Genomic DNA, 27,673 nt, shown 5'->3' on the forward strand with positions numbered 1-27,673 from the left:
GTACAGTAGAACCCATGAATAGTATCAAAAAATGCAGTAGGACTCATGAATAGTAGCAAAATAAAGTGAACAGTAAAATAAGTTAACAAAAATAATCTTTGCCAAACAGACACTACAATTGCACCTAATCTCAATCCTCCACCTGATCACACTCCTTTAATTTGTGTGTAAATATCCCATTTTTCTTTGTTACAAATTATCTTAATTTGTAATTCAACTTTGATTGGGTTTCTTTAGAGCGAAATTATAGAACCATAACTTTTGCCACAACTTATCCACGTGGTGAGTTATGAGTAGCATAATTGTGAACCCATGTGAACCCACTACTTTTACTCTATCACTCACAACATGTCATGTAAGCAAGTTGTGACAAAAGTTGTGTGATTTTAGCATATTCGTTATTTAGAGTTCAAGGAAAATATATTCCTTGTTAAACAAATGATGGTACTTGTTAAATACAAATGAATATCCCTATTCACTAAAAAATGAAGTTTTTGTCCTACAAAAAACATTTATTAAAGTATTATAAATAGAGTAATAGGCATTACCGCAAAAAGTTTGGTTGCTTTTTCCCAAGAGCTAGTTTGCCCACATAAGGGGAGACTTTGAATTAGTATTTCTTGAGTATATAAACACTTCGTTGGATCTGGAGAATTCTTGCTTGGCATAGGCTTTATTAAACCATGTAAATCCTTGGTGTTGTGCGATTCTCTATTCTTTTCTACTTTCCTTTTTGTTCTTATTATTTGTTTGGAAATATTCTAGAAGCACATAATAGTTTTCACAATCAACTTGCATGAGAGTGTTATCCGAAAGCCTTTCCCCTTTACAAAATGGCATTAGAGTTTCCATTGTTGCAATAATTTAGTATTAAAGCCAATGGTTTAATTGTGCAAGTGTCCATAATTAGTGCGTCCCACCAAACAGAACAAGGAAGACTCTAATGTTAGCTCCACTCATGGTTGAGTGAAAAGCACTCTATTCATGGGTGACATTTGGATTCTTAAGAAAAGGACTTCCATTCATGGGTAGAAGTTTCAAATTTTCAAGGGGAGACTTATTAAAACATTCACGAATGAGTAATTAGTTAGTTAATTAGTGTAGTCTCACATCGGATAATAATATATATGCTACGTATATTTATAGAAAGTTGCGTTCAATGTTTCTAAAAATCATGTTTATTCTCCAACACAACTTATTAGAACTTTCAGGTTTTATTTATTACCAATGCGAACACAAAATTCTAGAAAAAATTATAATGTATTTTTCTTGAAAAAAATAAATATTTTGTAGCTGCACAAATTATTTTAATCTCCCAGAAAAAGGAAATGATATGGTTTAGTTAAAGTGGAGTAAAATTTATTGTTTTGTGCAGTGGGAGAGGGCCAAAAGAAAATTGGTGTTACTGTTACACCCATATTGATTGCAGCAAAAAATGGAGTTACCGAAATGGTTGAGACGATTCTGGAACTTTTTCCCATAGCAAAGTATGACGTGGATGAAGAGAAGAAGAACATAGTGCTATTGGCAGTGGAGCATAGGCAACAACATCTTTGTGAGTTCCTACTCTCACTCAATATTATAAACGACAGCGTGTTCCATCAATTGGATTGTTACGGGAATAGTGCATTGCATCTTGCTGCGAATATAGCGATCTTTCAATGGCCGGTTCCTGGAGCCTCATCCCAAATGCAATGGGAAATCAAATGGTATGAGGTACGCGCTAAAGATTAATTTTGGGTGTGTTTGAATATCGCTTATTTTGCTGAAAACTAAAAAAAATAAAAAAATAATTTTAGATTACTGTTCACACTCACAAAACGCTATTTATTTGCTTATTTGCACTGTTCATGTTCCATGAACAATACAATAGGTGCCGGTAAGAAGAAAAAAAAAAAAGTCAAACGTGAATGCACTGGACGTGATCTAAACGGGTACTTTCTTTCTTGATTATTGATTCCAACTTTCCAAGGCCCTTTTAGTATTTTTTCTTGGTTTGGCTTGCCAGGTCTTAACTAGGTTTACATGATAATGTTATGTGACAGGGATTTAACACAAACTATTATATATATATATATTGTTTGTAAACTATGATAACGATGTTATTTTAGTCTTTGCCTTCGTTGTCATTTGAAAAACACCATTGACTTGCTTATAACAATGTTTTGTTTTATAACATAAAAAATTATTTTAAAACAACGTCGTTTTAACATATATAAAGGTGTTTTTCAAACCGCAATAGACGGGAGGACTAAAATAACAAATTTTAAACAATTAAAAAAAAGTATTTAAAAAAAATGACATGTAAAATTATGAGTTCTCATTTGCTTATATGACAAAATATTATAGATTATATATAGAGTACTAGATGTTAAATGGGAAAAGTCAATAATATATATATATATATAGAGAGAGAGAGAGAGAGAGAGAGAGAGAGAGAGAGAGAGAGAGAGAGAGAGAGAGAGAGAGAGAGAGAGAGAGAGAGAGAGAGAGAGAGAGAGAGAGTATAACTCTAAGTAATATTACACTAACTAACAATTTTTTATTAAATTCATATTTTAAAAATCTTACTGTTCGATTCTAGGTTTTATATATTTTTAACACGCATGTCAAAGTAAATTACTTTTTATGCATAATTTTAAATTACAAATATTAAAATTTAAATATTGATTGATAATATTGCTAATGATGTTTTATTAATTATCTTGAAATTTTACAAGTATAAAGAATATTAGAAGAAAATATAATTTAATGATGAATTTTTCAAAATTCGCATACAGTGAAAAAATATTGTTATATATATAATACATATTTAATCAATAATAAAATAAAAACTAGGGAAATTGTATTAAAGAATATAGTTATTTTAACTACAGTTTTTAAAAGAGAATATCATACTTAATTTAATTAATCTTTGTTTAGTATTGGATCACTCTATCAAAGCAGGCAATGAGTTCTAACGATCGTTATATTATTTATTATTAAATAAACTATATTATTTTATACTCACAAGTATAAAGTAATATAGTTTATTTAACAATAAATAATATAAACACTTCATTTGTGTTGGTTTATTTTTTTTTAGAATATTAAGTATTTTCAACACACACACACGAGGAGAGGAGAGAGAGTTTTTTAAAAAAACTTACAGTGGTATATATCTAAATAGACCTCATTTGTGTTAGCTTGGTTTACCCTAAAAAGCTATGAAATTTATAATTAGTTAAAATTAATAGAGTTTAAAACTGATTGTGATCTTGAAAATCAAATTGGAACATATATATTACAATAATATGGAAGAACATACAACCCCAAAAGTTTATTTCAAAATTAGAATAAGTCATTAAAAAAAAAAAAAAGAGAGAACCTTTCATTTTAAGCTTTTTGATAAACACACACACATATATTATAACTTATTGATAGATTCTATCAGAAAAAATAAAGTAAATATTTGGTAGATAATTAACCTTAATCCTTTTTCCGTTTTTTTGGGATGCATCATGCAGTACATAAAGTCATTCATGCCAAAAAATCTCCTTTTTCTCCGAAACAAGGAAGGCAAAACTCCAGACGATATCTTCACGGAAAGCCACAGGAAACTTGTTGATGATGGCGGGCAGTGGCTAAGCAGAACATCGGAAGCATGCACGGTCGTAGCAGGTCTTTTTGTCACGGCTACCTATACCACGTCAACCACCGTGCCCGGTGGTGTCAAACAAGAAAGCGGCACTCCTTACCTCGAACACAAGATGTCATTCCAAGTTTTCGCCGTTTCATCCTTCCTCTCCTTTTACTCTTCACTGATAGCAGTGGTCATGTTCCTTGCAATTTTCACATCCGGGTGCAGAGAAAGAGATTTCCGCTACGCCTTGCCAGTGAAGCTTTTAATGGGTTTAACAGCATTCTATGTGTCTATAGCTTCTACCTTGATTTCTTTCTCTACAGGACATTTCTTCATCCTCAAGGATCAACTGAAATCTGCAGCTTCCCCGTTGTATGTAGGGGTCTGCCTACTAGTAACATTTTTTGCCATGGCAGTGTTTCCACTTTACTTTCATTTGGCGTGGGCTACCTTCAAGAAGGTGCCACAACGTAACTACAAGGCAACTCCCCTCTAGTTTTATTTTAAAGGTTAACTAGAATTTACATTGCTATTTTCTTCAAGAGTCTGAAGGCTCAGGTTATTGATTGATAGACTCGTCTATACTTTACAATAATGTTGATACTGGAGTTGTTTATTGTCTATTGTTCTTTTGATGAAGTAGTGTCTATTGTTCTATTTCAATAGAGTGAAACATATTTATCTGGGTGAATCTACTATATCTACCTTCTTAATTAAGGTGTTTCGACTGCAATCTATCATTGGAAGCTTTCAATTAATTGTCTGAAGGCTTTATTGTTCATTATCATGATGAATTTGATTGTTGTGAGTTCAACTTATATAGATTTTATTTAATGTATCAGTAACTTGTATCGTTCCTAATAAAAAAAAAATAAAAAAGGTTTTTAAATATCAAAATTTTATCCGTACTACAAAATTATGAAATTTTAGCGATATGTAAATATAACATGAAGCTATAAAAAAAAAAAAAAAAAATGCATTCCTCGTGTGCCAAAGGGCATGAGATTGACTTTATATCATTAAGAAGCTATAAATTAACATGAATTAATCTTTATTTATATGACTGCTGTAATATGTTCAAATTATATCAAAAGACTTATAATTTAGTGGTATTACTTGGTTTTTCATGTTAAGAAAGCTAATATTCAAATCCCCCTTTATTACAAAATGGTTTGATTCAAGTCATATACCATATTCGTATTCTTTTAAGCTACATAGAATATAAATTAGTAATAAACATTAACAGAAAGTCATAAAGTAGAATGTTTAGCAAAATTTTGGATAAAATGAAATAATTTTTTAAAGTTTTAAGTATGAAAATAATATTTTTGCCAAAAAATATACTATATTGAGTTCATCATTTTTACCCACTACAGTATCCATATTGGTCAAATTCTCTCAAACTTGTGCGATTGTTCATCACCGATCTCTGATTCTGAGCCGCAGTTGTAGCCTCTATGTATGCCCCCAAGGAACCATTATATTCCATCATTACGCCACTGTTGTAGAACCACCGGTTATTTCAAGTGAACCACTTCAGCTTCACATCTCTCCGCCGCTTTGTGTGGCGGTCATTTGAAAAAAAAAAAAATTAGAAGCACAGAGTGGTTCAAAATTGGTTTGGCTGTAGGCTTGTAAGTTGTAAATATAAATAACAATTATGGGCTTGGGTAATGTTTTGGAGTGGGCCTATTCTAAAAGGGTAATAGTGGCTTTTGGATTTTGGAATGGTGGACTGTCTTCTAGATCAAACCTAAAAGGCCGAATGTGTAGGGTGTGGAAATTAATATTCAGGTATTTTATAAAAAATATAAGAGAAATTATTTTAGTGGCCAAATCAAAACGAACCTTGAAATGGAATTCCAGGATTTCAATTGATCATACACCTTATCCACCATATACGCCAATATTGATCATTTTTGTGGCATCAATATATATATTGATCATTTGTTTTATGTTGTACATGAATTTTTTTTCGGTACTGTACATTATATTAATTTTACTCTTTTTCTATCTACTTGTTTCGTTGAGCCCATCTTATTCTTGTTTTTACTTTTTTTTCTTTTCAATGACTTTAGAGTCACAATAATTTTTATAAAATTATTAAGACAGCAAATTGTTAATAATAAATAATAAAGTAATATAAGTGACAAACTGTAGAGAGGGAAAATTCCCGACCTATCACAAGCTGACACATCATACTACCAAGTCCACAAAATACAACCAATTACAAAGCGCCACGTACTGCTGCTAAGTTTTGCCATCACTATTCAGATTCCAATAGAAATTTGCCAAGTGTCATTGAAATAAAGACATGAAACTGCACCTGCATGCGTAAGCGATGACACAAGCAGCCTTGCACGTGTAAGCGATGACACAAGCAATCCAGCACGTGTAAGCGATGACACAAGCAATCCAGCACGTGTAAGCGATGACATAAGCGGACCAATCAGGCTGTGACAAGTGTCACCAATTAGACTCTGCCACGTTTCGCTCACCCACCCCTAAACTCCTATAAATAGAAGTCTTCCTAAGACATTTAGGAGAACAGAGAAAAAGGAAGAAGATATCTTGAGTTCAGAAATCCAGAATCTCTGCCGGAATTAAACCCCAAAGCCTCCAAGAATTTTAAGAACTTCAACCTCGAATACAGATAACATTCGAAGCAAAATCATCCAAACTACTCGTCCAGGTCTCAAAAGTCACTAGAATCAAGCTCAAAAGCCTCCAGAACCTCAACAAACCATAAATCAACGAAGCTCTACGGAATCAAGCCTCTAAAGCACCGAAGAACTTCCACCACAAACCTTCAAACACGAAGAACACGAAGAACAAAGAATTTCTAACAAGCTCATAGCCAGAGATTCGTTGTAATTCCGTTTCAAAGATCTTCGATCCATTCCTCAGCCAAATTGAAGGATATCTTGTGTTCAAATCAAAATCACATTACCACAATTCCAATCAATAAATCTTTCAAGGAGATCAAATCAGAGGATCACTCTTTTGTAATCATAGAGAATTGTACCACATATTTATCAATACAAATTCGCATTTGTGAAACTATTTTGCTTGTTTGATTTATTTCGAACTAAGAAATTTAGTCGTCTACAAATTCTGGCACGCCCAGTGGGACATCTCTGCCTCTCATCTCTTTCTCCTTCAAAAGAAAAGAAATTCGATTTGCTACTAGCTTCGATGGCTTCTAACAAGAATGCTCAAAAATCGGTGATGGATGCTTCCGTTGCGGATGATTATGTCGGCCCAATCACCTGTAGTCAATCCAAAGCTCTTGATCAACCGCAACCCCAATCAACCAAAGAAAGCAAGCTTCATAATATCATCTCTCTAGACTTTCTTGCAAAAAGGAAAGCTACCGCTAAGGATTCATCTGTCTCGAAGGATTTTGAGATCAATGATGAATCATCCTCAACAAAGACCTTTTCTATCAACTCTTCACCCGTGATGGGAAACCTAAGGAACAAAATGCCTTTGACTCATCCTGTCTCATCGTTTTCTCCATCATATCTAGATGTCATGCTAGTAATGATGACCAACACCTCTACTATGGAAGAAAAGATGGCTGAAATGGAACAAAGGGTCACCCTTCTCACAAAAGCACTTGAAGATAAGGATGTCCAAATTGCAACCCTGATGAACAAACTGGAAGTCTAAGATTCGGGTGAATCAAATCTTGACCTTGAGCACCCTCTTAGCTTTACCTTGAAGGGAGAAAACGCTAGGGGTGATAAGGGAAAAGGAGGTGAAGGTACTTCTCAACAAGGACATTCCACCTCAATGGCCTTGATATCTGTCCAACAATTGCAGGACATGATAACAAACACCATACGAGCACAATATGAAGGTTCTTCTACACATTCTCTCATATATTCAAAACCTTATACGAAGCGCATTGACAATATGAGAATGCCAAATGGGTATCAACCCCCCAAGTTCTTGCAATTCGATGGCAAGGGAAACCCTAAGCAACACGTTGCTCACTTTGTAGAAACCTGTGAGAACGCAGGGACTCAAGGAGGCCTCTTTGTAAAGCAGTTTGTTCGTTCACTGAAAGGAATGCCTTTGATTAGTATACAGACTTGGAACCTGAGTCAATTGATAGTTGTGAACAGTTGGAAAGGGAGTTCCTTAACCGGTTTTACAGCACGCACCGCATGGTAAGCATGATGGAGCTTACCAATACTAAGCAGTGGAAAGACGAACCCGTTATTGACTACATCAATCGATGGCGTTCTTTGAGTCTAGATTGCAAGGATAGACTGTCTGAAATATCTGCTGTAGAAATGTGCATCCAAGGCATGCATTGGAGACTTTTGTACATCCTACAAGGGATAAAGCCCCGAACATTCGAAGAATAGGCAACTCGTGCGCATGACATGGAATTGAGTATCTCTTGCCATGAAAATATGAAACCTCCCGTACCTGAAGAAAAGAAAGAAAGGCGAGAAATAAGGAAAAATGACAGGAATACGAAAAGTAATGTCAAACACTCCATGAATGTCAACCCTGCCCCAGTCAAAATTTCAACAGGAAATGTGAAGGCTAATGAGAAAAGGCCTGAGGGAGGCCAACGACGCGAGACGCGTCGCTCATCACTCAAGGAATGGGAACAAAAGGTGTATCCTTTTCTTGATGCTGATATACCCGAAATGCTAGAACAACTGCTCAACTTGAAATTAATTGAATTGTCAGAATGCAAACGACCGGAAGAAGTAGGAAAGGTTTATGACCTGAACTATTGTAAGTATCATCGCATCATAAGTCATCCGATTCAAAAATGCTTTGTTCTTAAAGAACTCATCATGAAGCTAGCCAAGGAAAGGAAAATCGACTTAGATGTTAGTAATGTTGCTCAGTCAAACCTTGTAACATTTGCTTGCGAGTCGCCTAGTTGCATGTCTCCAACTACTAAGTAGAGGGCGAATACCACGTTTATCCAATTTGGTTCTTTGGAACCTGTTCAAGTTCAGCTCTCACAAAAAGCATCTGATTATAACTCAAATGATGATAAAAAGTCAACAATGGATGAGGAAGAGGGTTGGACGTTGGTTACTCGTAAGAGATGGAAGAAGAGACGAGTATTCCCTCTTCATTTGATCACCCAAGAGTCCAGAAGAGTACAAAACCAAATTCAGCCGCAGTCAAGAAGAAAGAATGATAAAAGGAAAGAAAGACTAAGAACGGAAATGTATGATGATTCGGCACAAACCCAAAAATTTCGAAGTCTTGTCACATTGGAAGAATTTTTCCCCATAAAATTCTTTCAAAACAAGTTAGCGGAGGCTGTTCACACGATCTCTCATTGTGAAGTTGATGAAAAACAAAAAGGTGTTGACCATGGTAGTTCAAATGAGACTTTGTCGTCTTTAGAACAACTCAAATCTCAGGTTGATAAAGTTGAACCCTTGCAATCCTCCACCTCACCGAAAGAAGGGATCATCCAAGCTCTTGAAGAGCCAAAGATTTACACTCCTTGTACCAATATACTTCAACAAACACAGGAATGTTGCGCGTGCTCTCCAGACTTGACTTTCACTGACGAGGATCTATTGTTAGGCTCTAAGCCTCACAATCGTCCACTTTATGTCTCTGGTTATGCTCGTGAACAAAAGATTGATCGCATTCTCATTGATGGAGGTTCAGCTATTAATATACTACCGAAAATGACAATGAGACGACTTGGTCTTGCTATGGAGGAATTATCACACAGTCGCTTGGTCATACAAGGTTTTAACCAAGGAGGACAACGCGCCATCGGCATGATACATTTGGAGTTAATTATTGGAGAATTGACAAGCAATGTTTTGTTCCATGTCATTGATGCCAAAACAACCTACAACATGTTGTTAGGACGTCCATGGATCCATGGGAACGGAATAGTGCCGTCAACTTTGCACCAATGTTTCAAGTATCTTCAAGGTGGAATAAAGAAAGTCGATCCGACTTGAAGCCTTTTTTTGAAACTGAAGCTCACTTTGCTAACGCGAAATTTTATGTAGAAGATGATATCCCTAATGAAGTTCTCCCAGTTGAAGTCCTGTCCATGAAAAGCAAGCAAGGTGAAAAGAAGCATGTTAAATTCATCACTAGAAAGGATATTCCTTCCCCAAAGGAAGATCCAGGATATGGGAATAACCAGTCTAGTGAATCTACTAGCAATTCAGAGAGAGCGGATGAAAGTTCTACGCCTTCCAATAACCCTCCATTCCTCCGTTATGTACCATTGTCACGCTGCAAGAACGGATAATCACCATTCACGGAATGCCTTCAATCTACAATGGACATGCGAAGACCTCCTACAAAGCTCACGATGAAGGATGTAGCCATATTGAAAGAAAATCATGTAATACCTTTAACTTCATCCACAAATCCTTTGCCCTCAAAGCCACTAAATGGATTCGTGAGGTCTTCACAAAGTTTGACAGAGCATGGTATTCTACCAAGTAAACGGACGAAAGAATGGTTTGACCCAAAGGCATATAGGCTATTAGCCAAAGCAGGCTATGATTTCTCAAAACAAAGCGGCCTAGGGAAACTAATTTCAGAAGCCACTGGAGAAAAGATGCATGGCCTTAGTAAAATTCAAGGGAAAATGCGACTTGAAGGGCATAAAATTTCTATCCCAAAGACCGGAATAGGTTATACTCCAGAACCACCGGCTTAAATATGGATCAATAAAAGAAGCAATGCTTCAAGTTCCCAATACATAACAGTAAAGGTTGATGAAAGTTCAAATCAAAGAAAAGATCACTCTTCATCACGCATCTCAGTTTTCGATCGCATTAAGGCTTCATCGTCACGAATTACAGTGTTCGACAGGTTGAATACGGCTTGTTTAAAGCAAAGTCTGGACACTTTTGCGTGTGGGTCAGTCTTTAATCGATTGGGGGCAACAAAAAGGCCCATTGATACTTGCTCTCAAAGCTCAATAAACTTTAAGGACCAAAAGGAGGAGAAAGCTAATGATGAGATACGTAGTAGTATTCCTTCACGCATGAAGCGTAACTTTATCTTGGATATCAGCACTGAAGGAGCTCTCAAAGTCAAAAGGTGAACGATTGTACACACAAGTCAGTCACTCGTCCACAATGAGCAAATTGAAGAAGTATCATCCTCGTTTCATATTACAGTAGAAGAAGATACACTCTCAGATGATGAAGCCGCAAAGAATGAGGTCGATGAAGCTCCCCTAGCCTTGGAAGATGGAGTACAGGCTACAGTTGATGAACTTAAAGAGATCAATTTAGGAACTACTGAAGAACCTCGACCAACTTTCATCAGTTCCTTTCTCACTCCTGCAGAAGAAGAAGGATACCTCCAGCTCCTAGTAGAATATAAAGATGTGTTTGCTTGGACTTACAAAGAAATGTCTGGGCTCAATCCAAGTATTGCTTTACACCATTTGGCAGTAAAGAAAGGCATGCACCCAGTAAAACAAGCTCAAAGACGCTTTCAGCCGGAGCTTATCCCTCAAATAGAAACTGAGGTCAATAAGCTAATTGAGGCAAGCTTCATCCGTGAAGTACAGTATCCGGAGTGGATCACTAATATCGTCCCTGTCAAAAAGAAGAATGGACAAATCTGGGTGTGCGTTGACTTCCGTGATTTGAACAATTCATGTCCTAAGGATGATTTTCCGTTGCCTATCACTGAGATCATGGTTGACGCCACTACTGGTCATGAAGCCTTATCTTTCATGGATGGCTCTTCTGGTTACAACCAAATTTGAATGAATCCTAAGGATGAAGAGTTCACAGCTTTTCGTACCCCTAAAGGTATTTACTGTTACAAAGTAATGCCTTTTGTATTAAAGAACGCTAATGCTACTTATCAACGAGCCATGCAAAAGATCTTTGATAATGTACTTCATAAGTATGTGGAGTGTTATGTCAATGATCTGGTGGTTAAAACAAAAAAGAGGGAAGACCATCTGGTAGATTTGCGATCCGTGTTCAACCGCTTAAGAAAGTATCAGCTTAAAATGAACCCTCGCAAATACGCTTTCGGTATAACATCCGGGAAATTTCTTGGTTTCATTGTGAGGCACCGCGGTATTGAAATTGACCAGTCCAAAATTGAAGCTATCCAGAAAATGCCAGAGCCTAAGAACCTGCGAGAACTTAAAGGCTTGCAAGGAAAACTAGCTTACATACGACGATTTATTTCAAACTTGGCCGGTCGATGTCAACCTTTCAATAGATTGATGAAGAAGGATGCACACTTTAAATGGGATGAGGCTTGTAGCAATGCTTTTGCGCGCATCAAAAGATACTTGCTTAATCCTCCAGTTTTAGGTGCTCCTATCCCTGGAAAGCCTTTGGTGTTGTACATCGCGGCACAAGAAAGGTCTCTAGGTGCTCTTATGGCACAAGAAAATAAAGAAGGGAAAGAAAGAGCCCTTTATTATTTAAGTCGGACTCTCAATGGAGCTGAATTAAATTATTCTCCTATTGAAAAGATGTTCCTCGCTCTTTTCTTTGCTATAGACAAACTGGAGCACTACATGCAAGCACATATGGTCCGTTTGATAGCAAAGGTGGACCCGATTAAATATGTCCTCTCCAGGCCAGTGGTTTCGAGTCGCATAGCTCGATGGGCAGTCTTGCTGCAACAATACGACCTTACATATGTTCTGCAAAAAGCTATCAAAGGACAAGTATTGGCAGATTTCTTAGCTGATCACCCAGTTCCATCTGATTGGGAGTTTTCTGATGATTTCCCAGACGAAGATGTGTTTTACATTGAAGTAATGCCACCATGGATGATGTTTTTCGATGGGGCTGCACGTCAAGAAGGAGCGGGGGCAGGCGTAGTGTTTGTTTCTCCACAATGACAAATACTTCTATATTCGTTCTCATCAAGTGAACTTTGCTCTAACAATGTAGCCGAATATCAAGCATTGATCATTGGTCTACAAATGGCCATTGAAATCGGCATATCGCAACTCGAGATCTTTGGGAATTCCAAATTAATTATCAACCAAATCTTTGAGCAGCATGATGTCAAGAAAGAGGACCTTGTCCCTTATTGCAAATATGCGAAGAAGTTGCTCGCAAATTTTGAGGCAATTACATTTGAGCATATACCGAGGAAGGAGAATAGACGGGCTGATGCTTTAGCTAATTTGGCTACCACCTTAGCATTATCCCAAGAAGAGACAGCCAAAGTTGCTGTTTCCCAAAGGTGGGTGGTGCCTTTCGTGGTTGAAGAAGAAAAAGAAGAAAAGCAAGCCAACGTCATTTCTGTATGCCTTGTCGAAAAGGAAGATTGGCGACAAACAATCATTGAGTACCTTCAACATGGAAGACTCTCGGATGATGTACGCCACAAGACCGAAGTTCGGCGAAGGGCTGCTCGATTCATTTACTATAAAGAAACTCTCTTCCGCCGTTCATTTGATGGTTTGTTTCTCCATTGCTTAGGAGAGGAAGAGGCTAAACAAGCCTTAGAAGAGGCTCATTCTGGAATATGCGATGCACACCAATCAGGTCCTAAGTTACACTACAGGATCAAGCGAATGGGTTACTATTGGCCTACGATGGTGCAAGATTCCATGGAGTATGCTAAGAAGTGCGAAGCTTGTCAATATCATGCAAACTTCATCCATCAGCCACCAGAACCTCTACACCCAACTGTAGCTTCTTAGCCTTTTGATGCATGGGGGCTTGACGCAATAGGACCATTACCAAAATCATCTGGTGGCCATTTGTACATCTTGGCTGCAACTGATTACTTCTCAAAATGGGCAGAAGCTGTGCCTTTTAGGGAGGTGAAGAAAGAAACGGTGGTCAATTTTATCCGAAATCACTTAATCTATCGGTATGGTGTCCCTCGATATATCATAACCGATAATGGTAAACCGTTTCAGAATAGGTTGATGACAGAGCTGTGGGAGAAATTTGCATTCAAACAGTACAATTCTTCTATGTACAATGCCCCAGCGAATGGATTAGCCAAAGCCTTTAACAAAACACTTGACAGTTTGTTAAAGAAAATGGTATCCAAAACTAAGCGAGACTGGCATGAAAAAATTGGAGAAGCATTCTGGGCATATCGAACAACATTTCGAATGCCTACTCAAGCGACCCCGTATTCTCTCGTTTATGGAGTAGAAGCTATCCTTCCCTTAGAACGCCAGATCCCATCACTACGAATCGCCATTCAAGAAGGGTTAACTAAAGAGGAAAATGCCAAGCTTAGGTTACAAGAGCTAGAGGCACTGGATGAGAAAAGGCTCGAGGCCCAACAACGCCTTGAGTGCTATCAAGCTCGTTTGTCAAGCGCATTCAATAAAAAAGTTAAACCACGATCATTCCAAGTTGGTGACTTAGTCCTCGCCGTTTGAAGACCTATCATCATGACTCATCGTACAGGCGGCAAGTTCACCTCAAAATGGGATGGACCTTATGTTGTACAAGAAGTCTACACTAATGGAGCTTACAAGTTGATTGACCAAGAGGGTGTAAGGATCGGCCCCATCAATGGGAAGTTCCTCAAATGCTTCTATGCTTGAAAATCAAGAATGGCTCCTCGGTAAGAGTTTAAACTGCCTACTGTAGCACTACAAGGGTACATGATGTCTTCCCATTACCTTTGAAAGTGTACAAATAAGGAGAAATTAATCCCACTCTATGTCACCATTTGCGAGTGTGGCGTAGTGGCTGGATGCCCATGTCGCCCTTGAGGCCAAGGTCTCGGGTTCGATTAGAGGTGATACCCACTATTGCGCAATTGGTACCCATGAAATGCCGTGGGGTGTAGGGCGAGGATTACACACGTGAGCCCTCCCTTTTTGTGCCGAAAAAAAAAACAAAACAAAAGAAAAACAAAGAAAAAAAAATCATCAAAAAAAAATTTATTGAACTACGTAATGACTTGATCCCTCTCGAGGGTACGTAGGCAACTTAGTATCTTTTTGCTAAGTTCAGTCACTCAAAAAAAAAAAAGAGTTTCATTGTTAAAACATGAAAAGAAAGGAGCAAGGAATAAGTCTTCTTTATTGATTGACAAAAGGAAAATGGTACAGGGAAAAGCATGATGACACGTATGAAAGGAATTAAAATACAAAAGATTACGACATCCATTCTAAGTCTTTCAAACTAGAACGACTATCTTCCAGCAAGGTTCGTATCTTCTCTAAAGCCTCCATATCCTGGTCTTCAAGAACGGGAGCGGATTTGACTTCTTCAAGTTGTTCCTCCAAAGCTTGCACAACGTCGTCTTGTTCAACTTGATGAGATTCGATTTGAGACAATGATTGTTCTAATTGGCCTAGCTCTGTTTGCAAGTTAGCCATCCTCAAAGTAACAGTATCAAGCTCGGTCTTCAAAGATACCTTCTCATGCAATGCTTCAGCAAGGAGGAATTCAACTTCAGCCTCACGTTGAATTAAGACAGCAGGACTTGGTCGTGTATTCAGAGATTCTTTCATCTTCAAGTAGTCTATAACACCCTTGCAATATTTGTCAACATTTTCGCGCAAGTATTGAGGGTCCACTCCAAGAATTGCAATCTCACTATAAATTTCATGTGCTTCGGCTTGTGGGAGGATATTGTCTATAGAAAGATTTGAAAGCCTGTTTAAAAGAACATCTCCCAACATAGAAGCTCCTGTCCTACGCACGGAAGAAATATGCACCTTGGCGTGAAATATAGAGGCTTCTGGAGGGTCGATTGGTTGCAAGGATGAGAAAGGTGTCATTTCTGTCTCAATCGGAAATTTGGATGCCGTGCCAGCATCAGCAAACTTACGCCTCTTGAGATCCGAACTCTTCATAGATGGCTTTGAGGTAGAAGACTGACTATGTGTAAGAAGATGTACATGATCAGTAGAAGTCTCCGCATCAACACCTTTCATTGGATTCTTCAAATGTTTCCAACTGAGGTCGAAGTCGTCACACACCTCCTTTTCAAAAATTTCAATGGCATCCCTAACTGGTACAGCAAGCGAACCTTTGATGCTTTGACTTTGTGCAAAATTTGACAAGGATTGTGGAATGTCTGAATCTTGAAGATCCCTCTTTCCCTTCTGAGGCTTGTTGGACGTCAGTGATTTAACAGAGGAGGCAATTTCAACTAGTAAATTTGTTCCTTTGGTAAAATCAGTTTTACATACTCCTTCCCACCATCATTTGTAGCTATGTCTGACCCGGCTTCCAAAGTTTGACGCGAAAGCCAGAATGAGTACCTTGGAATCTGTGTTGCGGCAAGTGAAAGATTGGTAGAATTGGTACAGATCTTTTAAAGAACTTGTATGAATTTCTTCCTTTAAGTCACTTGGAATGTCTTGATGAAATCCAAAGCGTCGACTGAATCTGTGGGGGCTATATGCTTCTACAATGTGTTGGTCTTCACATCGAAATGTCAAGTACCCTGAGCGAAGGCTCATAAAGTAGTCGAACCTCTGAATGGATAAACGATCATTGTCAACGAATGTCTGGTCATAGCTTTTATTAAAAGCAGTCCCATGCCAAAAGAAGTCGGTGGCAGTTCGTATCTGCTTTCGTGCGGACAATTCAATGAATACAGAGGCAGAACCCACACCGGAGTATTTAGTCATCAAAGGATGGGATAGTTTGGCATGAACGATGCGGTTGCTTCTGAAAAAATGACCCACCCAGGCGTAAACATAATGAATAGCAAAACTAGCTCCAGACTTGCTCGAAGTAGGAGAGGAAGAAATGGTGTTAAGCCCATGATAAATGCTAGCCAGTATTGGGGGAGCAAGGCCAAATGAATGACCATTGGCCATAAAACTAGCAATCTTGAAAGTGCCGAGACGGATGCTATTCAGATCCTTGTTAGGAAAGACAAATATGCACAGCCAACAGGAACGAAGTGCCGATAGGTAAGTCTCCTCCTTTAAGTCACCCTCAATTTGAAGATATGCAAAGACCCCGTGTTCTTTATCAGACCATGGTCCAGGGTCGTTTATCTCGCCAAAGGGATTCTGACTCCACTTGGGAATGGTTGCCCATTTCGCTGGTTTTCTGGGAGCTGGGTACTTGCTGTTTCCTCTGTATCAAAAAGTAATCCAATCACGAACACTCACTTTCCCTTGCCTTTTCATCCGGTTTTGAAGGTGATGATATGCCATGAAAAGGTAGCGGCAGCTGTGCGGTAGATAGGGTCGTCCTTCGTCATTGGTTCCATCTAGCTCTTGCGCATTGGGTACCACTTCATCATAAAATGCACCTGTGCAAGGAAGTCTGCCAAGAATGGAAAGATCCCATGGTGTAATAGAAATTTCCCCAACTGAGGTGTGGAGGGTATTGGTAGACGGACTCCAACACTCACACAACGCCTTCATGAGATTCTCATCATAATCATATGTGAATAGGGAGGCAAAGACAGGGTTGTAAAGGTGGACCGCATCAAGGAGGTGCTTACACCGACCAAGCACATCTTCTAGCCAATCCCAATAAAGAAAAAAATAGGAAAACCCTTCATTCGTGCTAAAGGAAGAATCCCAATTGGCGCGTTTTGCAATTATCTCTCGTCCCAAAGTGTTGTACGGCTTTGATTTGGCAACATTTTTGTGATGCGAAGCAAGAAGGGTAACTATCTCCAAATTAGAGGCGCCATTAGAGTGAATAACTTGTGACCATTTCGGCAAATTGAGAGGATAAGAGTTACGGCCCCATCTCTCTGAAAATCTTCCAATTATGGGCGGACGAACAATCAAAGTTGTAGCCTTTGCATCCTTGTCATCTTTCTCTTTACAAATAAATAAGGCTGGTTCTTGCCCAATCTTCGAATCCTTGAAATAAAGCATCATGATTCCCTGAAAAAAAAAAAATCAATCAAAAAGTGAAAAAATAATAATAACAAATAAATAATTAAAAAAAAATCTCTACACTTGTATTACGTTACTCAGGAGATTATGCTTTGTATAACTTCATGCATGCCCCGCATGCCTTTATATAGAAAACTTATGAGATAACAGACAAAAAAGAAGGAGATTTGGCAAGCCATTAAAATGCTGCCACTAAACAGATATTATTTGAAGTCAGATTTTGCAACTCAAAGAATGTCAAACACTGTCAGAACAGAGAAGACTAAGATGGCAACCAATCCAACAATGCCCGCCGTCTCCTCTTCTGAATTTCTAAATCCTCTGACAAGATGCCACAAAAATCCTCTAAGGACTTCAAACAAACAAGGAGATAGTAACAAAGTCCAACAATGCTTGCAGGCTTCTCTTCCAAATTTCCAAATTCTCTAACAAAGATGACCCAAAAATCAACCCTTGAGAACACTAGAGGCATTCAGTGGTTACCATGAACCTACGTCCTGCCTGAGTTTCTACATGCTATTAGAACGACCACTGCCAAAATAGACCAAGAGGATTACAGGTCCAACAATGCCAGCGGACTTCTTTTTCAAACTCGTGGGAATCCAGACCTCATTTCACAAAGCTGAATCCACCAAGATCTCAAACCAACAAAAATCGACAAAACCCAAAAATTTCAAGAGCAAACACTCTGCCACGCGCCTCCAAAAGCTTTAGAGGACCGCGGCATATTCCTTCATATTCATACAAATCCAGACTTCATTTCAAAAAAGTGGCGTTACCACTCGATCCAGCGGCCTTAGATCTACAAGACCTAAAAATTTCAAGCCCAAACGATGAACCACGCGCTGCCACATGCCACCAGAAGGTCCGGTAATCACAGCTTCAAATGCACGCACTCCCACGCGCCGCTAGATGAGACCACGCGCTCACACGCGCCGGCGAATCCTCACGCACGTGCATGCGCCACGCGTGACACGCACTCCATCTCTATGACGTCACGGATGACGTCATCCTCCACAAACCAGTTCGACCCGGAAAACCGACCTGGATCCGGACCGCCTGAAAAAAAAAAAAATGCTTTGACAAATTAGGACTTTAACTTTGACTTTGACCAAAAAGTCAAAATTTTCAAAACGGACCTGTCCCACTCAATTTTTTGCGTACTTTCCAATTTTGGGGTCTGTTTCTTCAACCGAGACTCAAAAATTGCACAACAGTCCAATTTCTAAAAAATTGACTTTTGCATAAATTTTGACAAAAAGTCAAAATTTTTAAGATTGACCTGTCTTGCTCAATTTTTTGCGTACTTTTCAATTTTGGAGTCTATTTATTCATTTGAGAATCCAAAATTGCTCAAATAGTGTGATTCTACAACTATTAGTTTTGATGTAAACTTTGACTGAAAATCAAGATGTTCGAGCAAAACTTGTCCTATCAGGTTTTCACAAAGATTTTGATTTTGAAATCTAGGTATTTGTTTTGGACTTAGAAATTACCAATCTGACCCGCTTCTCCAAAGTACTAGCGGTGTCCAAAATTTAAGCTCTCAAGATCATAATTTGAGATCCATCCATTTGGTCTGGATTCCCTCAAAATTATCCTCTAGACTTGATCAAGGCTCCCCTTTCAAAAACAGACAAACTCTCACAAGTATGTCTAAAATTTAAATTACATTGGGTCACTACTTCAGCCTACTATTTTCGTCGGTGCCTACCAGTCTCCAACCTAACATTCCCATTCGGCGCCTGCCGTTCTCATCCACCGTTCTCACCAAAAGGCCTCGTCCGCCGTTCTTAACTACCCAACTACCGTTCTTCATCTCTTCGCTATAAATAGAAGGGCAGGGTCCATTAAAACCCATCAAGAAAAAAAACACATATACACTGAATCATGAAATGAAGATTTGCTTCTTTCAAATTTTCAAATCCTCCTTCTCACAGCCAGTTCTCACTATGGCCTCGTCATTCTCAATACCTAGCAACCAAGATCGCTTCATAATCAGTTTGAACTCAACCCCTTCATGGTTCAGTAGTAACCCTTCTCACAACATCATCACTGTTTTAGGATTCAAACAAATTTTGTTTCCTCACATAATGACCACATTTGTTCATAAAGTTATTCATAACATGGTTTGCATCAACCTTCCATGCTTCCTTGGAATTGGTTGGCCAGGAAATCCAAGTCCAGCAGAGACACCTGTTCCTAAAAACAGGGCTTCCGTAGTCTCTCTTCAACTGTTTGGTCTCCCATTAGAAGCAGTGGTTCGGAACAAACAGCAGCTTGGTTGGTTTCTAAAACCAGGATCACAAGTTAGCTCCATCTTTCATTTGTTGTGCTTTCCCAACAAAGTTGCATTAGGTGAAGATGGTAAAAGTTGTTGGGGTATCCTACAAATTGTCTCCCATCCAACACTTATGATGACCTCCAAGGTACCAGCTTATCAGAAATTAGCCTTTGGTGTCGGTGAATGGTCACCAAAGCCTCATTCCATGTTTCCACCAACGCGGAGCCCAAAGGTCATCATTGCTGGTACCACAAAACACACTTTCTGAAATTACTCCAACTTAAGATCAACTTGAAGAATTTCAGAAAATATACTTCTGAAATTACTTCAACTTAATGTCCGTCAGTATGGTCCAGTCACACATGCGCATTCAACGACTTGCCATCGGACCTCATTCAGCATGCAGCCAGTCCCACATCCAAAGGTGTACTTCCCAGAGACATCTACACCAGAGAGTCCCCAACATGCAGGGTCAGGGCCATGGTGTCGTATGTCTCACCCGTTCACTTTGCTTCATCACCATCTTTTTCACCATCAACATCAACAAACCCAGAATCCCTTTTGAAATTACCTCAACTTAACCTGAGCGATGCGATAACACAAGCACATTCAACCACACTCCCACATGTTCTCTCTGTGATCCGAAGTATACCCTTTAGATATAACTTCACCAGAAGTTCTTAAAAATAAGAGGCTAGCTCCAGAGCTCTGCATGCTATACCCAGCCAACATTCTCACCTCTTCTCCATCTTCAACACCCTGTGATCGCCACCAACGATCCAAAATACTCTTCTGAAATTACTTTGACTTAACCTCTTCTAAGAAAGCTCGGTCACACGAGTACATTCAAATACTCGCAGACCCCTTCTCGGTCTCATCAAAGCCTTTCATATGGGTGGGTCTACTCTTCTGCAATTACTTCATCCTGTTAAAAGCTCCACCACCTTCAACTATTTCACTAGAAGAGTCAAGTATAAAAAAATCTATTTTCTTTCAAGACTCATTCACTCACCACACTCCAAAACTGTGTGCATGAACGAGTCTCGATGGGGCATTTGTAGAGAGGGAAAATTCCCGACCTATCACAAGCTGACACATCATACTACCAAGTTCACAAAATACAACCAATTACAAAGCGCCACGTACTGCTGCTAGGTTTTGCCATCACTATTCAGATTCCAATAGAAATTTGCCAAGTGTCATTGAAATAAAGACATGAAACTGCACCTGCATGCGTAAGCGATGACACAAGCAGCCTTGCACGTGTAAGCGATGACACAAGCAGCCTTGCACGTGTAAGCGATGACACAAGCAATCCAGCACGTGTAAGCGATGACATAAGTGGACCAATCAGGCTGTGACAGGTGTCACCAATCAGACTCTACCACGTTTCGCTCACCCACCCCTAAACTCTTATAAATAGAAGCCTTCCTAAGACATTTAGGAGGATAGAGAAAAAGGAAGAAGATATCTTGAGTTCAGAAATCCAGAAGCTCTGCCGGAATCAAACCCCAAATCCTCCAAGAATTTCAAGAACTTCAACCTCGAATACAGACAACATTCGAAGCAAAATCATCCAAACTACTCGTCCAGGTCTCAAAGGTCACTAGAATCAAGCTCAAAAGCCTCCAGAAACCTCAACAAACCATAAATCAACGAAACTCTATGGAATCAAGCCTCTAAAGCACCGAAGAACTTCCACCACAAACCTTCAAACACGAAGAACACACGAAGAACACGAAGAACAAAGAATTTCTAACAAGCTCATAGCCAAAGATTCGTTGTAATTCCGTTTCAAAGATCTTCGATCCATTCCTCAGCCAAATTGAAGGATATCTTGTGTTCAAATCAAAATCACATTACCACAATTCCAATAAACAAATCTTTCAAGGAGATCGAATCAGAGGATCACTCTTTTGTAATCACAGAGAATTGTACCACATATTTATCAATACAAATTCGCATTTGTGAAACTATTTTACTTGTTTGATTTATTTCGAACTAAGAAATTTAGTCGTCTACACAAACAAAATAAGAATCAATACATGCAAATAAGTAAATTCAACTTTTGTAAAAATTTATTTTATATATATATATATATATATATATAACATTACTATTTTCTTTTACCTTTTCTTTTGCATACATTCCCTATCTTTTTCTTTTTCTTTTTCTCTGCGTACATTCTTAAAAGAAGGACCGAAACGCATACCAAAAGAAAAAAAGAAAAAAAAAAAAAAACGTGGTAGTTTTTATTTATTTTATTTTTTTTTTTTTATTCTGAGAAGGAAAAAAGAGTAGTAATTGTTTAGATAGAGGAAGAAGTTCTAGGGAAGAATAAATTTTAATCTATGCTGTATAGTATATAAATCCAATATAGGGTGTTTGAATGTAGCTTTTTACAGAAAAAATCTATTTGTTGACATGAAAATTGATTTAAATATAATTGCATATGGAAAATATATAGCTTTAAAAACCGTGTAAAGTGAGGTAAGAATCTAATTTGTTCAAAAGGAAAAGCTTGGATTCTGGTGTGAAAAACAGGTGGTCGAATCATCATCATTTGGAACATACTTCGCTTGAGGTCCAAGTCTAGTGGGATAATCTATTGTTTTTTAACTTGACATTCTATTCGACGTTATATTTCTTAAACTTATTTGGTACAAATTCCCCCACACTCTGTTCACTGTCACTAATTTCATCAAAAGCCAAATTGACTCCAGTAATGTTGCACAATTAATTCCACTGTTTTTTTTCCTGATCCTTTTTCTAAATACTAATGACACTACAAACTTCAAGACGATGTAGTCTTAATCTACAAGCTACAAATATGCTAGTAAAAACTACAGCATGTGGAAGAAGCTTTCCTTAAAAGTGTTAGTGTGTTTCTTTATGGCACTAGCACAGACTCGGTCTCTAGTATATTATATCAATACACAAGTCCCAGTTTCACCCATCTTCTACTCATCTAACTCCACTCATTTCCTGTCCTCCTTTGTTACTGTTAGAAAAAATGGCTTCCACCTTAGACCAACTGAATCCAGACATGGAGAGCATCAAGAAAGATTTGTTCAAAATGGCCATGAAAGGCGAATGGGATAGCGTGGTTGAAATATATAGGAAAAATGCAATGGCCCACACGGCCAAGCTCACCAGGTCAGGGGACACAGCATTACACATTGCTGTCTCCGATAGCCAAGAAGGCATAGTCCAAGAACTTGTAGAATGTATTTCCACTCACCGAAAAGGCAAAGAGAACGAGGTTCTAGAAATTGGAAACGAGCAAGGGAATACTCCTCTCCATATTGCTGCATCGATAGGGAGTGTGGCTATGTGTCAGTGCATTGCAGAAGTTGAAAATTCATTGGTGGGTGCTCGCAATCACGACAAAGAGACCCCTTTTTTCTTGGCAGTTCTCTATGGTAAAAAAGAAGCCTTTCTTTGTCTTCACCGGCTCTGTGGTACCGAGAATGGCTATGCATATTCAAGGAGGAGGGATGGTGACACTATTCTTCATTGCGCTATCTCTGGAGACTATTTTGGTGAGTATTTTAACTATTTATATATATGTATGCTTCTTTACTAATTTGCAACATATGTTACGTATTAAAGAGGTTGAGGAAGCAGCAAAATACTTGTTATTTAGAGAATTTGGGCTACTGATTTTTTTATTTGGGTACTAAGACATGTTTCAAATTAATGTTGCTTTTTTGACAGATTTGGCATTTAGAATAATTCACTTGTATGACGAACTAGTTAACTCTTTCAATGAGTAAGGGTGGACCCCTCTTCATTTATTAGCGAGCAAGCCTTCTGCTTTCAGAAGTGGTAGCCACCTTAGACGATGGTATCAAATGATTTACTATTGTAAGTAACACAATATAGTACATAGAATTCAAATCTTCTAAATTTTTTAAGATATTTTACTAAATAAAATTTCTTAAATTCTAACTATATTTTAATAATTTAATAATTTAGATTTTGTTGTGTCAGTATTCTACTCATTTATGAAATCTTATATAGTCACATCGAACAAAATGCTTTCAAATTTCATCCTCCTTTTTAGTTGCATTAATTTACAACAACTTATTACTTCCCGAACACCTTTTCCTCACAAAAAAAAAAATTTCCTGAACTCAAAATTCTAGTCTTTTATATATATAATTAAATTAGAACTTTTTAAGTGTACGTACATTTATATTTATATATATATATATATATAAACTAAATCTATTTTATAAATTGATACATTTAATATTCCAATTTCTAATGAATGTATGAGCATGAAGTACATAATCAATCATTTTCCTTCCTTCCTCCCCATTGTTTTTTTTTTTTTTTTTGGCATTCACGATGTGTGCATGGCAATTTAATTGTCAGTCCTGGCGTATAATCATAGAGTATAAAATAAAATAAGACAATTAGTCCTAAAAATAATCGTGGTTGCATGCATTATTAATTACATCAAGAATCTAGCTATCTTCTCTTTGTCTTAACTGCTAAGTGCATACACTCTCTTATATTATTGAGATAGTTTACTTAATTTTTAAAATACTTTATTTTAGGTAAAACTTTATTACCTAATTTTCAAGAATTTAAAATTTTACTCCAAATAAAATTATATATCAAAAGTTTCAAATAATTTAAAAATAAAATTTTATGTTTTTCTTAATTATTTAGATTATATGATAATTTTTTTTAATAATATACATGGAAAAGCTTGTACATTAGTAAATTCGTAATATAACAAGCAACTTAATTCACATGTATTATACGTTGTAATGTGTTTGTCACATGGCTCAATAATTTCTAATCTAGTTTCAGTGATATTAGTAAAAAAAAAAGTAAAAAACTATTTTATTTACATACAGTTAATATTTTTTTTTTTATGTATTATTTTTAACTACAGCACACTGCAGGCTACTAATAATAATATAATAATAATAAATTGAATAAGAAAAAGATGAAATGGGACTTTAACCTCTTTTTCAGTCAAAGATAGAAAACTTTAACTTTCTTTTATTTCTCTAAGTGGCACTTTAACTTTAATTTATTATTTTATGTTTTATTAATATAATCAATATTCAATATCCGATCTATCACAGATCATTGATTTACCATCCTCTATTGTTATTTGGAAGGTATCTTTGTTGATGAGCTCAAGAAGGAACCATCTGATGACTATTCAACGGGACCAAATAACAATCTCAATCGCCAAAAGAAGAAGTATCCAGAGAATTACAGAACATGCATAAACTTCTGGAAATTAATGGATGATGTGGTTTTACTCACCAACTTCCTCCAATGGTTTTGGAATGTGGTTACAGGTGGTATGTGACGGAATCTTTGTTTTAATATTTGTTTAAGTACAGTAAATATCTGACAAACATCATACCAACGGGATCATATTGTGTCTGATTTAATTGTTTGATATAAATGGCCCTCCTTGCGCGCAGATGCCCTAAGATAAAATTATGTTCCCTCATTTCGATTTTACAATGACATACTTCTTTCTGAGGTAAATAAAAGTATCAATTGTATTTAAAAAGAAGTACAATAAACATGATAATAATGAAATGAATTGATATTATATATTAGCAGCATAATAAAAAATTTCTTTATATGATTAAATTCTTATTTTATATACATTTTAATTTAGAAAAAACAATATAGACCTTGAATATCTCTATTGAAAATATTAAGAAAGTGTAAATATTTTAGATCATTGTCTTTTTTTATGATGAAATGAAAAATAAAAAAATCTCCACTTTTGGAGGGGAAAATATCATCTAAGCCCGCACCAAGGAACAATCTACTAACTAGATATGGCCTCACAAATGTTGGGACTCATAATTTGCGAGTAATCCATTCCATAAATGGGCTCATAAGAGCATTAACATTCAGTTTCTAAAAAATATTTCATTTTATTATCTTAAAAGCTACTTTATCCATTATACTATATCATTTTACAACATACCCAACATCCCAAATTTTATTTTTATATACAATACATTAAAATAGTATAAATTATACAATAAAATAATGTAAAAAAATCTATCTGTCTTCTCTCTTCATCTCTGTTCTCTCTCTAATTTCTTTCTCTCCATTTCCTTCTCTCAACCACCCACCACCAACCCAAACCTAGAACAACCACCCACCACCAAACCCAAACCCTGAATAACCACCACCAAACCCAATCATCACCACCATCAAACCCAATCAACACTACCACCAAACCAACCCAAACCCAATCAGCACCACCACCATACCCAATCAGCACCCACGGCAAAAACCTAAATCCACAAAAAAAAACCCATGGCATACCCACATACAAAAACCCATGGCAAATCCACAACAAATCCAAATACAAAAATTTGGACAAAAACCCCCAACAAACCACCACCATCAATCCATGCCAATATTTGCCTTGATCGAAGTTACCATTGTTGCTAAACCCCAACAAACCCCAACTTCGCTTTTAGGTATTTTTTGCTTTTGCACTTTGATCTGATTTTTCATTTGGTTCTCCAAAAAAAAGGCCGATTTGAGATCCACCTCATACACTGCTCCATGCCAATTTGAGAGTGAGGAAGGATAGAGAGGGTGGGAAGAGAGATAGAGGTTGGAAGGCTGAGATGAGACGAGAGAGACTTAGATGCGAGAGAGAGAGAGAGAAAGAGAGAGGTGAGCCAGGGAGAGATCGAGAGAGAAAGAGGAAGATGTTTTTTAGGAGAATGAATAAAAATAGCATTTAATTTTTGCAAGTGAGCTACAGTACCAATGGACTATCATAAATTTAGAATAATACTGTACCACAATTGTAAACTTTTTTACAATTACAAGACCAGATAATGAGATTTTTTTTTTTTTGGCTTTGATACTAAAATATAGCATTTTATATCATATGCAAGACCAGGTACTAATGTTCTAAATAAGATAATTGGTCCCATTGGAGGTCTGGAGCTTAAATAAAGTAATACATATGGCTTGCTATTGACCAAACCTTCTCCTTCTTCTTCTTCAATTTTGTTTTAGCTATATGCGTACTTAACATCTAAATAAGATTGGCATCTGCGAAGCCCAAAGCCACACGGACATAATGCCTATCTAGTTATGACTCATTTCCTTTGTGCTTGCTATTGACGAAACATTGTTTTTTAACTCTAAGAAAGAAGGTGCGAACAGATGCACACAACTTTGATGAAAGATCAAAGATTATAAAAATAGCAGATAATATTAGTGGAGTACTAATAGATGTAGAGAACCCTAAAGGATCAAAGATGAAACCAGCTGGAGGGGGTAATCAAGGTGAGCCAATTTTTTTGCACGGGTCATTTACTACAAAAAAACGCGGGCTGTAGCCGCGTTTACAAAAAAATGCAGCTATAGCTGATCAATAGCCACGTTTAATAAACGCGGTTATAGTTGACCTATAGTCACATTTTGAAAATGCAACTATTCTGTCAATTTGGTATCAGAGCATATTCTGCCTTCATGGCCGAAACATGATCCTTGGCTACTCTCAATGAAAAATACAACACTCTTTCATTCACTTTTGACCAGCATGAATAAGAAATATGAGGAAATCACCAGAATTTGGATGCTATGGCTTCTGTGCTGCAACCCTTGACAGAGACTGTGCAAGGACTTACTGATGCTAGAAATCAATGGCACCAAAGGACTTCACCCTCATCTCCTGCAACCACAACAACACAATTGGACTCACTTGCAGCAATTTCGAAGACAGTGAGATTGGAGTTTCCAAGATTCAAAGGAGATAATCCCTCTGGTTAGGTTTATAAGGCTCACTAGTTCTTCCAATCGTACAACACACCCATCAATGAAAGGATTCTTTTAGCTTCTTACCACATGGAAGATGAAGCTTTGATTTGGTTCCAAGATACTAAGGAAACAGGGCAATTCACAAGTTAGGAAGCCTTTGTGAGAGCATTGC

The 27,673-nt window shown here is 37.4% G+C and overlaps 2 protein-coding genes across 2 annotated transcripts; both read left to right on the forward strand.

Moving 5' to 3' along the window:
- The first annotated feature begins 12,557 nt into the window (after positions 1 to 12,557).
- LOC142612510 (uncharacterized) lies at positions 12,558 to 14,678 on the forward strand. The gene is made up of 4 exons (XM_075784594.1): positions 12,558 to 12,959; positions 13,068 to 13,161; positions 13,318 to 13,856; positions 14,667 to 14,678. Exons 1-4 carry the CDS (start codon positions 12,558 to 12,560, stop codon positions 14,676 to 14,678), a joined length of 1,047 nt encoding a protein of 348 aa, XP_075640709.1.
- A 7,781-nt stretch (positions 14,679 to 22,459) lies between these two features.
- LOC142611658 (putative 26S proteasome regulatory subunit p28) lies at positions 22,460 to 25,159 on the forward strand. Its single transcript, XM_075783756.1, has 3 exons — positions 22,460 to 23,261; positions 23,437 to 23,586; positions 24,861 to 25,159. The coding sequence occupies exons 1-2, from the start codon at positions 22,733 to 22,735 to the stop codon at positions 23,493 to 23,495; spliced, it is 588 nt and encodes a 195-aa protein (XP_075639871.1). The 5' UTR covers positions 22,460 to 22,732; the 3' UTR covers positions 23,496 to 23,586; positions 24,861 to 25,159.
- The last annotated feature ends 2,514 nt before the right edge of the window (positions 25,160 to 27,673 follow it).

Source organism: Castanea sativa, chromosome 10 (genome assembly GCF_040712315.1).
Source record: "Castanea sativa cultivar Marrone di Chiusa Pesio chromosome 10, ASM4071231v1".
Classification (NCBI taxonomy): domain Eukaryota; kingdom Viridiplantae; phylum Streptophyta; class Magnoliopsida; order Fagales; family Fagaceae; genus Castanea; species Castanea sativa.